The following is a 12,453-nucleotide window of genomic DNA, read 5'->3' on the forward strand; positions in this document are numbered from 1 at the left end:
ATTTTACGACAAAAGTTCAACATTTCTTTCCAAAGATGTCAGACCTTCAGCCATAACGTCACCACACATATTCTGTGGGATTGTAGCATGACGTCAGCCACACTGTCTCATGGTAGTTCTGTTCTGTTTTGTTTTCCAGGGAAGAAGGAATATGGAATGGAATGGAATTTGGACACACCTCTCACCATCTAAAAATCTAACATAGCTCAGAATTCCAGCTCAGCTAAATCTATTAAACATTATGTTTACTTCCACGAGCCCTGTATAAAAACCACGTTTACATTTCTTCACAGTTCCCCTCTCCAAAGGGAACATTTGTGAGCGTGAGACGCTTTATGTGCATATCTGTGGTCTGTTAGCACAACCAGAATGGATCACTTCTCTGTCTGTGAACAAGGCTTTGCTGTTTTTGTTTACAATGAACAAGGGACGGGAGACGAGTGCAAAGACATTACTCACATATTCATGCAAACACTCAAGTCCACAATAATATGACTGGAATAAAACGTCCCTTTGAAAGAGCTGCTAATGTCTGCAAACTTTATTTTTACAACCATTATGACCTTAATGGAGCATATAAACAACTGTGATACTATCCAATGAATATAAATAGGGCTCATTAGAATTGCTTGTGATATTACTGCCAATAAGTTACCTGAGTTTCAGAACTAATAAAAAACAATACTTTTTTTTTTTTTTTTTTTTTTTTTTTAGATACCATGTTTTTCTACAAACCCTTTTTTAATGTAAACCAAAGTTCTAAAATGTTGAATGTTGTCCAAACACAAACAGCCATACAGGCATTATGAGTCAATAAAATAGCCAGATAGACCACGCAATTACGTATCTGATCAAACATTCACTGCCAGCTCTCAGTGGTACGGACACATTTTGGTAGGCACCGAACTGTGGTTAAATACAAAGCAGTCCTAATAAAAAATACAATTAAATTTAATTTCTGCCTTTTAAAATGAGATTCAACTGCACTGTGAACTCATGCCAACCAACAGAAGCCAAAAATAACTCACAGCACAGCACACTGGCATTTCTGTAACTCAACACCAGTAATGAGGAAGGCTAATATGGAAAACTTAAACTGGTACGTCTGATTCAAGAGACAATGACAAGCCTGGGCCCTCACTGAACATTGTCAATGAATGAAGTCATTTTGAAATCCATTTCTCAAGTGACACTAAAGAGGCTTTACTTCTCAAATTATGCTGGAAGTATACCATTTAGAGAAGTGAATGCTGTCAGACATTGGATATGACTAAAAAATCCCACACGTGCCCACGCATGCAAGCAGAGGTTTCACAGGACACGCGAGCCCACCATGCAAACAACAAATCTTAAAAGTGCATTCAACTTCGTGGTTTTAAAGATTCGCAAGCTTCTTGGCCCACTTACCGATCTGGTCCTCAGGTATGAGTGACTCTAAAGGTGGGTCCAGTTCGGAGCTCTGGCGCAGGTACGCCTTCATCTGCGTCATAAACTGCCTGAGAGTCTGCAGAAAATCAATCCCTGACGTGTGACAGCCTCGGTTCTCCTGAACAAAGCTGATGTAGTCCTGCACCAGGGAGCCAAAATATGAGCTTTTGTCCCTGGACAGCTCAGCGATCCTTTTCACCGCCCGTCTCTCCGGGGTCATGAAGGAGCTGAGCATGCCGCTCATCTTGCGGAAGCGTCCCTTCAGGGCCCTGGGGAGGATGAAAGAGCCGCCGCCGAGGCTCACGCCGACCCTTCGCTTTCGCGCTTTTAAGGACGGACGAAGGCGCATTTCTAGGTCCGTCTCCAAACCTACGCCGTAGTCTTCGTCCTCATCTTCTTCCCCATCCTCATCATCTTCGCTGCTGTCCTCCACTGTGTCCTGATGATTAAGGTGTCGGGACGGGCTAGGGGCCAGGCCCAGGGAGAATCCAGGAGACTGTGAATATTCCAATGAGTCAGAGGACGAAGTAGACATGCTCATGTCACTGAGCCGCTGGCGTCCCCTCTCCTTGGGGGTGGACGGACTCCCAGCGTTATTCTCCAGTAGTGTTTCAGCGGGGACAGCAAGCGGAGGCTGGCATGGTGGAAGCTTGGCCCGGGACAGAGCCTTGGCGATGGTCTCATCATCCAGGGCGATGTGGCAACGGTGAGCTTCAAGATCAGGCTTCTTAGGCCTTGGAGGTGGCGGGTTCGAAGGCACAGGGATTGGTGAGCTGGCAGTTTTGGAAGGGCTGCTATGCTTGGCACCCATTGGTGGTCGAGCGGGTGCTGGGCGCCTGCTGGGGGACTGTTGTTGTTGCCTTGTAGACACAGCAGCGGCCTCTGGCATGCTCTTGGGTCTGGTGACAGCGGCTGGAGGTCCAGGTGGAGGTGGGGCAGGGCGCCGGCGCGGCATTGAGCGGGGGGGAGGAGGGCGAGGGGGAGGGGGCCGTGATTTGCCGTTCAGTTTGATCTTGTCCGCGTGCTGCTCGCTACCCTGGCTGCTATTTAACGGCGTCACAGACGATTTCCCGGCATTCTCTAGGCTGTTATGAGATGGCGGATGGTCCTCACAGCGGTGGTGGTGGTGATGAGTCTGGAGGAACAGGGGGTTAACGAAGCACAGACGACCCCTGGAGTGTCTTCTCTCCTGATGGAAGGAAGCTGGAGGAGCGCTGGACCGCAGAGTCGGAGGCGCACTGTCGTAGTGAGCCCCGGGGTGTCTCTGCTCTGAGCCCTCGGCCTTCCTGTTCCTGTTAGTTCGCTGGGGGCTGAGGGTACGGCTCAGAGGGCGACAGGGACGGGGGGAAGTGCGACGCTGGCTACACAGGGCAGAGTCCCAGAAGCCTGTAATACACAGACACAGAGGCAAACATTAACTAACGTATTGCATCAGAAAAGCATAAAAAACCAAGGCACTCTTGTTGAAGAAAAAGTTAAAAAGCTTTTATTGATGTGGAAGTAGTCACCCTTAACAAGGCCTGTGTGCCACAACACACACATTTTTCTATGCATAAGCTGCATCAATAAAGGCTTCTAAACTTTATATGCAACAAGAGTGCCTTGGTTTTCACACCGGTGTTCTTACTGTATGGTGTTGGATCACCTCTGCACCAAAGACCTCCTTGTTAGACTTTTTATAAAAACCATCAAAAAGAAGTGCTCCTTTTCTCTGTCTTCCCACATTAATTAACTTATTAACTAAGCTAGACACATACTTCTCCTTGGACAATTCAAGGTTCAGAGAAAGGGCATGTCCTCAAGTCTTCTAGTCTGGCTCAACGAATTGTTGGGATAAAGCCTGACATCCGGCGCGATGTTCCTCCCCTCTCACTATCTCTGCTGTCAGAGCTTAGCAGCGCCTAGGGCAGTTGTGATTGGTTTAAAGAAATACAAACAAGCCAGAGTGTCTCCCCCCCCCCACCATCCCAAAATAGATAGGTGGTGTAGCCAGACCATACTGCAGCGCTAGATAGGTCTGGTAATGCGAGACTATGAGTCTTTAAATGAAAACATTAAAGAATAGATGAAAAAGAACAAAGACAGCATTCTCAATTACAATCTCACCAACAATTCAGACGTTTCCTCAAAGTTTTCCTCTTTGCCTGTTTTTCTGCTTAGTTGTGTCTTTTTTCTTGCTGGGGACAGAAGCGCTGTGAGTCCAGCTCCGTGTCTCTAGGCTCTGGTTCACTGGGTGCCGGCGCACACCCAGAGACACAGAGAGGGAGTCGCCCATGCTAATCACAGAGTGGGAGGGCACTAAACAACTCACACGGTACACATTTCCAGTTCCTCCACTCCTTCTTCCTGCTCTGTTGTACACTCTCTTACTTCTGCACTGGGTTGTCCTGTAGCTTCCCAAACTGAGTAGTTTTAGGACAATGTTCAGTTGTTAAATAAAGCTATTGAAAGTGCAAGTGTCCCATAACAGTGGAGGACATGTGCTCCCACTTTGATGTTCCTGTGTGCTGTTCTACTAAATCATTCCATTGTTTTCAGCTATTTGGCAAGACAGCCCTCATGCTAACACACTCAGCTTTATTACCTACTTAAAATGAAAGATTCTACTATATTAAATACCATAAATTTGTAGTTATAACACAATGATTTAATCAAACTGTAACAAGCAACAAATCATGCCACTTCAAAATATCTATGCAGTGACTGCAGCAGAAGCCCAGTGATGACTGATAGAAAGGTTCCTCTTGCAGTCCTGGGGCAGTAAAGGAGCCGGGTCCAGCAGTTTTAAATGTCTTGTAATACCTCGGCATCTGGAGACTGAAATGTGTCTGTGGCATTCTTACTGGTCCATGTGAGCCACCTGACACTGTCTGTCTGTCTGCAGAGCAAGAGTGCAGCAGGCAGCCCCCTCCAAATAGCACATTTGTATACTGACTGACCTCAACATACTGTAGGGTACTCTAATTCTACAACGAGGAGTACTGGTCCCTTTGATGTTAACATTTGTCTTTGATATTTGATTGAAAAAGCTCATCCAATAAATTCTCAGATCAAACCTGGTATTCAAATAATGGCTGAGTCTCAAATAATACATAGTGTTTGTGACCAGCATGAACAAATAAAGGCCGGCCACTTATAGGCCGGGTGAAAAACATCGGTCCTCAATGCTCTTTGTTGACTACAGCTCGGCATTCAACACCATCGTGCCTAGCCAGCAAACTTCATACACTAGGAATAACTGCTTCCACATGTAACTGGATTCTGGATTTTCTCACCAGCCGCCCACAATATGTCAGGATGAACAGGCACACATCTTCCATCCTTACCATGAGCACCGGTGTGCCGCAGGGATGTGTGCTGAGCCCCCTCCTCTATGCACTTTTCACCCATAACTGTCAACCCACCCACGAATCGAACACCATTGTGAAATTTGCAGACGACACGACTATCATCAGGCTAATGTTGGGACCATTAGTTGTGTTAAACCTGATTTTAACCAAAAAGGCCTCAGATTAAACTGACCTCTGGAGACAAGACACACATGTGGCACATGTGGACATAGACAAAGGGTTTTCGGCCTACATGTAAAGTCCACAGCCCTTGTCACCAAACTCCCAGGAGGAGAAGAGTAAAATGGCGTCAGGGAGGGTCCTGCAGATAAGGTTCGACACCTTTAGCTTCACTTTGATTCTCCCATTGGTTCAGAGGTACCATAAACACAGCATGGGGCCTTAAACTATAACAACTGCTGACACACCAAAATCATTGTCTTTCCACCACAACTGAACATTGTAACAGGTCAGCACGCCAAGCGCTTGTGCTAAAAACACGGACCCGTTCTGTTTTACCTTGGATGAATCTATGGACTAACGAACGATAACACACAGTAAGGAGGCTTGAGGTTTTCTGGGCAGAGAAATTTATGTGTGTTTATTAATGTAATAACTGCTAATGCTGCAATCGTGTTATGACATTAATGTGATCTGATTAATAAGCGCTACTGGTGCGTGTTTGATTTATTAATCTGTTTGGCTGTGAATGTATCTCTGATCCAGATATTGTTGAAGTCGTGTTGAAACTGTGAATTGTAGTTTTTACTCACCGCCGTGGGAAGTTAATTACTGAAATAGTCAGCTGTGCGCCCGCAGAAAGGAGCGGGGAAATAACCCTCTCTCTCGTTAAATAAAACCTCAGATTCTGCTGTAACATCGAGTTAAGTTAGAATCTCGAGTAAACGGAGAGAGCGATTTTCACCACCACAGAGATCAAGGTTTTAAGTGTTTTCTTTCTATCAATCGTGTTTTCCCTCCTTTCTCTCTCTCTCTCTCTCTCTCCCTCTCTCACATAGCGAAGTAGTTTAGTGTGTGCCTTTGTGTCAACCACACGTTAGTTTGAGAGCTAACTGACTAGCTTAGTCACGTGGCGTTGCAACACAGCCCACTTCCGCCCTCTTGAGGCTGAATAGCTTATGTGCAGCTAACACATAGCTTAGTTTCAATGAGCTAACGGCTAATCTGGGCGTGACCAAGCAACCCCCAGGTTTCGTCAACCCCCCCTCCTCCTTACACACACACACACACACACACACACACACACACACACACACATACACACTCACACACCCAGACACAGAGACATGATCACTACATGTCTGTCATTTGCTTTGTTTTGTTGTACTTTAAAATAGGGTATATTGGGTTTAATTGATCAAAGGATTGTTGATTGGCCATTGATAATTTTGAAGTTAATAAATTCTACTATACTTTAATTAGCAGTTGCCTGTGATTATTTGTGTACTTATTGTAATAATTGCTGGTTGAACACAAGTAGAGCTCGAATTCATGATTCCTTTTGTTCCTTTAGAATATACCAGATAGATTAATCAAATTAATTAAGATCTGTATTTAAAAAGGGAATACCACAGAAATGAGACTGTTTCACAGTTGATTATTGGTCCCTGATATTCCAGGGTGGTGCCCCGTTTTGATTGTTTGTAGATTTGATAAAGTTATTAATAACCATATTCATAACTTTATTAATATTGATAAAACATCTTTGATAATTTGCCAATAATTAGATCTGTACTTTAGAGTCTCCAGCTTTAAGTTTCTGGGAGTTGTCATCACAGAGGACCTCTCCTGCGCTGACAATGCCTCGGCAGCAGTAGAACAAAAAGTAGTACAACAACGCCTCTACTTCCTGAGACGGCTGAAGAGAGCTAACCTCCCCCAGAAGCTGCTGGTAAACTTCTATAGGTGTACGATAGAGAGCACCATGACAAACTGCATGACAGCCTGGTACAGTAGCTGTACCAAAGCTGCCAAAAAAGCCCAGCAGTGTGTCGTGAAAACAGCAGAGGAAATTGTGGGCACTGATTTGCCATCACTTGAACACCTCAATTAGACCGTTGTGTGAAAAGGGCTAAGAACATTGTCAAGGACACTACTCACCCTGGACATGGGTTGTTTGAGCTTCACCCATCAGGCAGGCGCTACAGATTAACCCAGAATACGCACTAACAGACTGGAAAATAGCTAATTCCCAACTGCCATAACACAACTGAACTCTGGAAATGGCATGTAACAATAACCAGGAGGGTGCAATGCAATGTGCAATACAAATGTCGCTGCTTATTTATTTCTACTGTGCAATATAACCATGTGGCAATAAGGTATCCTGATGCTATAACACAACTTGTGCACTTATGATTAGCTCCTACTTATATAATGTTAGCTTTTATTCATACATAAATATCATATACATTTATATATTTCAGTACTTTTATCTAACATTTTCAGCTCATTATATATTATTATCCCATGTTGTTATTTTATAGTATATGTGATTCTAGATACTTACATTTATTAGGGCCCGAGCGCCGACAGCGGCGAAGACCCTATTGGAACTGAAGGAATTATTATTATTATTCTTTTCCCGGCAAATTAATTGCCTTTTTGAGGGGCTTAACATATTCAAAAACTCACCAAAATTGGCGGTCGCATCAAGTCTGGTGAAAATTTACGTATTTTAAGGGTTTCGGGAATGGCGCACAAAAATCGCTCGCTAGCGCCCCCTACAAAGTTAAAAGAATTGAGCCCCTGCAGTGCGTTTAACGTAGACTCACGAAAGTTGGTACACATATGTAATATGTCAAGATGTACAAAAAACGTCATTGGAGCCATACCCTAAACCCAACAGGAAGTCCGCCATTTTGATTTCAAAGTTCGAAATTAGTGCGATTTTGGCCATTTCCACATGTCGTACTTTAACAAACTCCTCCTAGAGATTTCATCCGATCAACTTCAAATTTGGTCTGTACCATCTTAAGACATTAAGATGAGTGCCGCGCAAATGCACGGTCACAAGGAGCGGCGTCCGCCAGTAACCCCGATGCGCGCAGAGGCGCGAGGGCCTGTCCTTCGCTGCTTGCAGCTTTAATTTTATTATTATTATTATTAGACTTATTTATATTTATTTCATTGTTCCAGTCAGGGCATGAAGTTAACTTTTTTGACCACCAGCCACTGTGGCAGGTGGATTTTTAAATCCACCTGTCACAGGGACTTTTTACCAGCCACTTTTTTTTTGTGTCATAAAGGTGAAAAACAGGAATCCTATCCTGTCCTATTGATGGTAGCCTACTCGTGGACATTGCGCCGTCATCACGTGCTGTAGTATGGGGGCCCGCTTTGATAATCCTGCATAGGGGCCCGGTGTTGGCTCATTACGCCACTGCATATAAGAGATGAGATGACTGACAAAATCAGGAGTAGCCTACGCGCACCACAACAACAACAACAAAACACTGGTGAATGCACACCATAACACAATCATTTTTTTTATAGTTCTTAAAAATAAAAAAATAAATAAAAAGGAAACTTGTTTTGGGGAGAATAATACTTATTACTATTAATTCATTACTCTAACTCTAATTAGCCTAAGCTCAATGTGCGTCGTCGTAACATTGCTAACAGTAGCCATGTTTGTTTTAAACATTGTGTATGATACTATTAGGTGTTTGCCTACCGGTAAACAAGACATGAAGTGAAACAGCGGTCCTTTCTCCGCTCTGCTCTGAAGTAGCGGTGCTCGTGCACATCTGTGTGTGGGTTGGAGCACCGAGGGCAGGGGGAGGGGTTAGATGGAGCCCTGAGGAGATGCTACTTTTAAATCTTGCTAGCTTTTCAACATTACCAACCCTGCCTTTAAGGAATCAGTAAAGTTACAAGTCCTGAGTTCAAAATCCCAAGGGCTACATGAATATCTCTGCTAGATTTAATGAAAATCCATCCAATACTCCTGAGATAATGTACTGTCAGTCTGGATCAAAGAGTCACGCTGCTAGTTTGGCTTTCTGTCATGAGAAATTGATTTTATGTTTAACAACAGCAGTTAATAAGTAAGTAAGCATGTGCCTTTCTAGCATAATAACCCCTCCACGCCCTCTGGGAAGGTAAATTAGTTGCAAATTTCAAATATTCAAATGTCTCTGGAGCAGGTTGTAACATGTGTTTGTGTTTCACATGTGCGTGCCCAGATTCCGCAAAGAGAATCTGTTTTTTCTCTTTAAATAGAAGCTTTCCAGTGGAGAAAGGGAGTTTCCCCTAATGACTGTTTAAGTTAGCTAAGAGAGGCTAACAAGCCGGCTCTCTCTCCTAAAAGCATCAAAGCCTTCACACTGCAGGAACACACCCACTTCCATTCACAGGGATTCCAGCATGCAAATATAACAGCAGCGTTTCATGTTTGTCATGCTATGACAGTTTGCTGCACGTTACGCTGGCACTCATACTTGCAAGCCTTGTGTGTTTTTTATACAGTACATCTGAATGTGGTGTGATGGTATGCGAGTAGAAAGCACTCGGCCTACTGTAGCTTTCCACTCGCCACTCCCTTCTCCCCAACACTAAACACTAAGCTATGTCGGAGGCTTCTACTGAAGGAAGATGACTCACTGCAGATTCAAAGGAGTTGAGAATAGAATAACTTGACTGAATAGTCAGCAAAGAAGAATAAATAAAACCTGTGAACACAATTACTGCTTTTTAACTGTATTTGCTTGCTTAGTTGACTGGCTTGCATATAATAGCAGGTGGAGCACTCACAGGCATGCACCCTGGCACCACTAGGTTAAAGAGAGTGGAGTATATTAAAGTACTGGTACTTTAATAAACATTGGAGAGGTCCAGGCTAGCTGTGTCCCCCTACTTCAAGTCTTAATGCTAAGCTAGGCTAATCATCTCCTATCTCCAGCTCTGTAGTTAAGGCACAAGCGACATTAAGCTTCTCATCTCATGATCTTCTCATCTACATTCCAAAAAGGTTAAACCAGTCCTTGAAGTTTGACAAAAGAAAAATACGGACAACATTTTCCTTATGATGGATTACCTTTCAATTCCCACTGTTACCAGTGTAAAAAATTTATGTAAATAATAGCTGCCTCAATGGTGAGAAATCTATCTACAAACTGTAGAATTCTTGGAAAAATGCTAAGCAGTAACTATAGCTGATTAATAGTTCAAACTTGCAAAAGCACCAGTATAGTCATTTAAGATGTGTGCTACTACAGAACTACAAACAATAAAACAATAAATGAGGTTACCTGCTCCAAGCTGAGCCACCTCCTCCAGTTCTTTCTGAGTCTTAGCAGATGCAATGGCCTCTGGGAGTTTGAGTGTGAAAGGCAGGACATCCCTAGGTAAAGAAATAGATGGATAGAATATAAACATTATAAATACAATATATATAAGAAACGCAGCTGTTGAATGTAAAAGTTTATTCAGCTCAAAAAATTTAGGAGGAGTGTTTGATTTGCAGTCATCTCTCTAGATGAATGAGTGTTGGGGTGGGTATTGCTTGCAGCACAATTTCCTTCTATTTCCTGTGTCTGTTGTTTTAAGTCCTGTGTATGTCTGTGTCTCCTGAGCTGGCACAAGATAAAACAAGAAGTGAGAGACTTGGGCGCTGAGAGCTGAGTGCTTACTCAACAAACATTATTTTCATCGTGGAGTTTCCACTCTCGAATCACCCTCTCTTACAGAACAAAACACAGGAGAAGCTGAGGATGTGATAGATGGATGGATAAAGAGAAAAACAAATATTGGTTGTTTACCTGCTAATACAGTAGAAAGCCACCAGGCGAAACAGATCTGCAAAGCTGATCCCAGATTCCTCAAGAGAAAAGGCTGCGAACAAAGGAAACGTGTACAGACTAAATTACATTTCATAGACTGCAACTCAATTAGATGTAGTTGCTTACATGGCATTTGCATTTGGAACTTTTAATCTGTCACTTAAGTCATTTTATGAGGAAGTTTTACTGATTTTAGTCTCGATGAATAGTAATGTTGGGTCTGTTCAATTAAGCTGCAGTGAAAAGTGTCACCTTTGTAAACATATATATGTTACAAGTTGATCACAAAATAAATTCAGTGCCTCTTTTTAAAGTGAACAAATACAATACTGTTTATATGTCTTGATTTCTACAGTTTATAACCCCTGTTTAATGCTGTTCAGCAACTGATCAGTAACTTTCTACACTTTCAAACGGTAGCAAGATATTACAGCACAAGCAAAGATATATACTTGCTATATATCAATAAAGAAGGTAAGTAACAATATAACTGCATTGGAGATGCACTGTCAGGGGTGGGGCTATAACCACCACTTACGGCAGGCCCATGCACCATTGGGTAATATTACTGGCTTCCTGCCCTTCTGGCCAAAGCGTTTTTACTACACGAATTATCAAACTAAAATGAAAGGGGTCTCTTTCTGTCTGTCTAGCTGTCCTTCAATTTTCTCGACAACCGTTCATTTCGATGCTGAGGACCCAAGGAAGTGCAGTGTCGAGTGTGAGCGCTTGAGATCTACGGGACATTTTTATTAGTAGTGAGTTATGATCATACTGTGTAATGCATTGAGGGGGGACTCCTTTTATCTTTTACACTGCCGAACGGCATGCTGGGTACAGCAGTACATTCAAGAAGAGATGACGACCGTGAGACGGCAGAGACCGGAGATGTTATAAGCTTCAGCGATGTGACTTTTCCGAATGTCGCCGGAAATAGCCTAATCCCAAATAGATAGCTGCTAGCAAATGATGCGTATACTTTAGCATTGCGCCGGGATGCTGTCCCGATGTCATGACAGGTGTTTTGCTCAGGACCCAAGGACGCTCAGTGTCAAGTAAGTCAAGACAGCCATTTAGTTGTGTGCATGAGCTTGTAAATGAGTTGGGGAATGTCAGTGGAATTCCTTGTATTCAGGTTACTGTGTAGTTCAACCTTCAATGTAATGGTACTGGCTGAAGCAGCCTAGGTGTGAATTGAACATCATGTATAAGTAATTTGCTCCTGATGCCAGGAGAGAAGAAGGTAGCACTGTCAAAAAACATGTGCCGTTTGTTTAATTTGTCACAAGTTAAGTTTCTGAGTTATGTTCCTTGAATTATGTTTTAGCATTCGTCCTGATTTCATGTAATGGAGAGCACTGTAAATAAATAGTCACCTCTGGGAATTCAAGATGTCTGCTGAGTCTGCCTACCATCACTCTCCTTGACATTTGAGTTAGATTATTCTACACTACTATTGGATTTATTGCAGTGAGATTTTGGTACAGACATTAGTACCAGGTTTTAAACCCCGTTACATCAAGGTATTTCTACACCTGCTCTTTACTATCAGTACCAATACCTTTGCCTTACTTTGGATCTGGCTAATCTGAGACTTCTAGGTTGTCTGATATAAATTTGCAGCACTTTCTTTCAGCTTTTAATTTCTACATAAAGCCACCACAAAGACCATATTGTGCTTGTTTATGAGCAATGTGACTTAAGTGATGTGATTTGAATTGTATCAAACTGTTCATGTACAAAGCTACTTAACACAGCACTGAGTATGAGAGGCCAAGTGGAGAGCAGCTGACTCACATCTAAAGGCCAAAGCAGGCCAAAGGCACTTCCCTCCCTCCCTGCCTCTCTTCCTCCCTCCCATGTGTGCTGTCATTTCAGCAGGGAAAATCCAC

At 43.1% G+C, this 12,453-nt stretch overlaps 1 protein-coding gene across 3 annotated transcripts in view; it reads right to left on the minus strand.

The window, feature by feature from the left end:
• The window catches only part of LOC116039681 (ras and Rab interactor 2), a 55,098-nt gene that overhangs the window by 12,217 nt on the left and 30,428 nt on the right, over nucleotides 1-12,453 (minus strand). For all 3 annotated transcript variants that reach the window (XM_036000739.1, XM_031284647.2, XM_036000740.1), the window contains exons 6-8: nucleotides 10,541-10,613; nucleotides 10,031-10,122; nucleotides 1,408-2,814 (exon numbers count right to left, since the gene is read on the minus strand). In XM_036000739.1, coding sequence (XP_035856632.1) covers nucleotides 1,408-2,814; nucleotides 10,031-10,122; nucleotides 10,541-10,613 — 1,572 coding nt within the window. The remainder of the gene's footprint in view (nucleotides 1-1,407; nucleotides 2,815-10,030; nucleotides 10,123-10,540; nucleotides 10,614-12,453) is intronic.

This window comes from Sander lucioperca, chromosome 4 (genome assembly GCF_008315115.2).
Source record: "Sander lucioperca isolate FBNREF2018 chromosome 4, SLUC_FBN_1.2, whole genome shotgun sequence".
In the NCBI taxonomy this organism is placed as follows: domain Eukaryota; kingdom Metazoa; phylum Chordata; class Actinopteri; order Perciformes; family Percidae; genus Sander; species Sander lucioperca.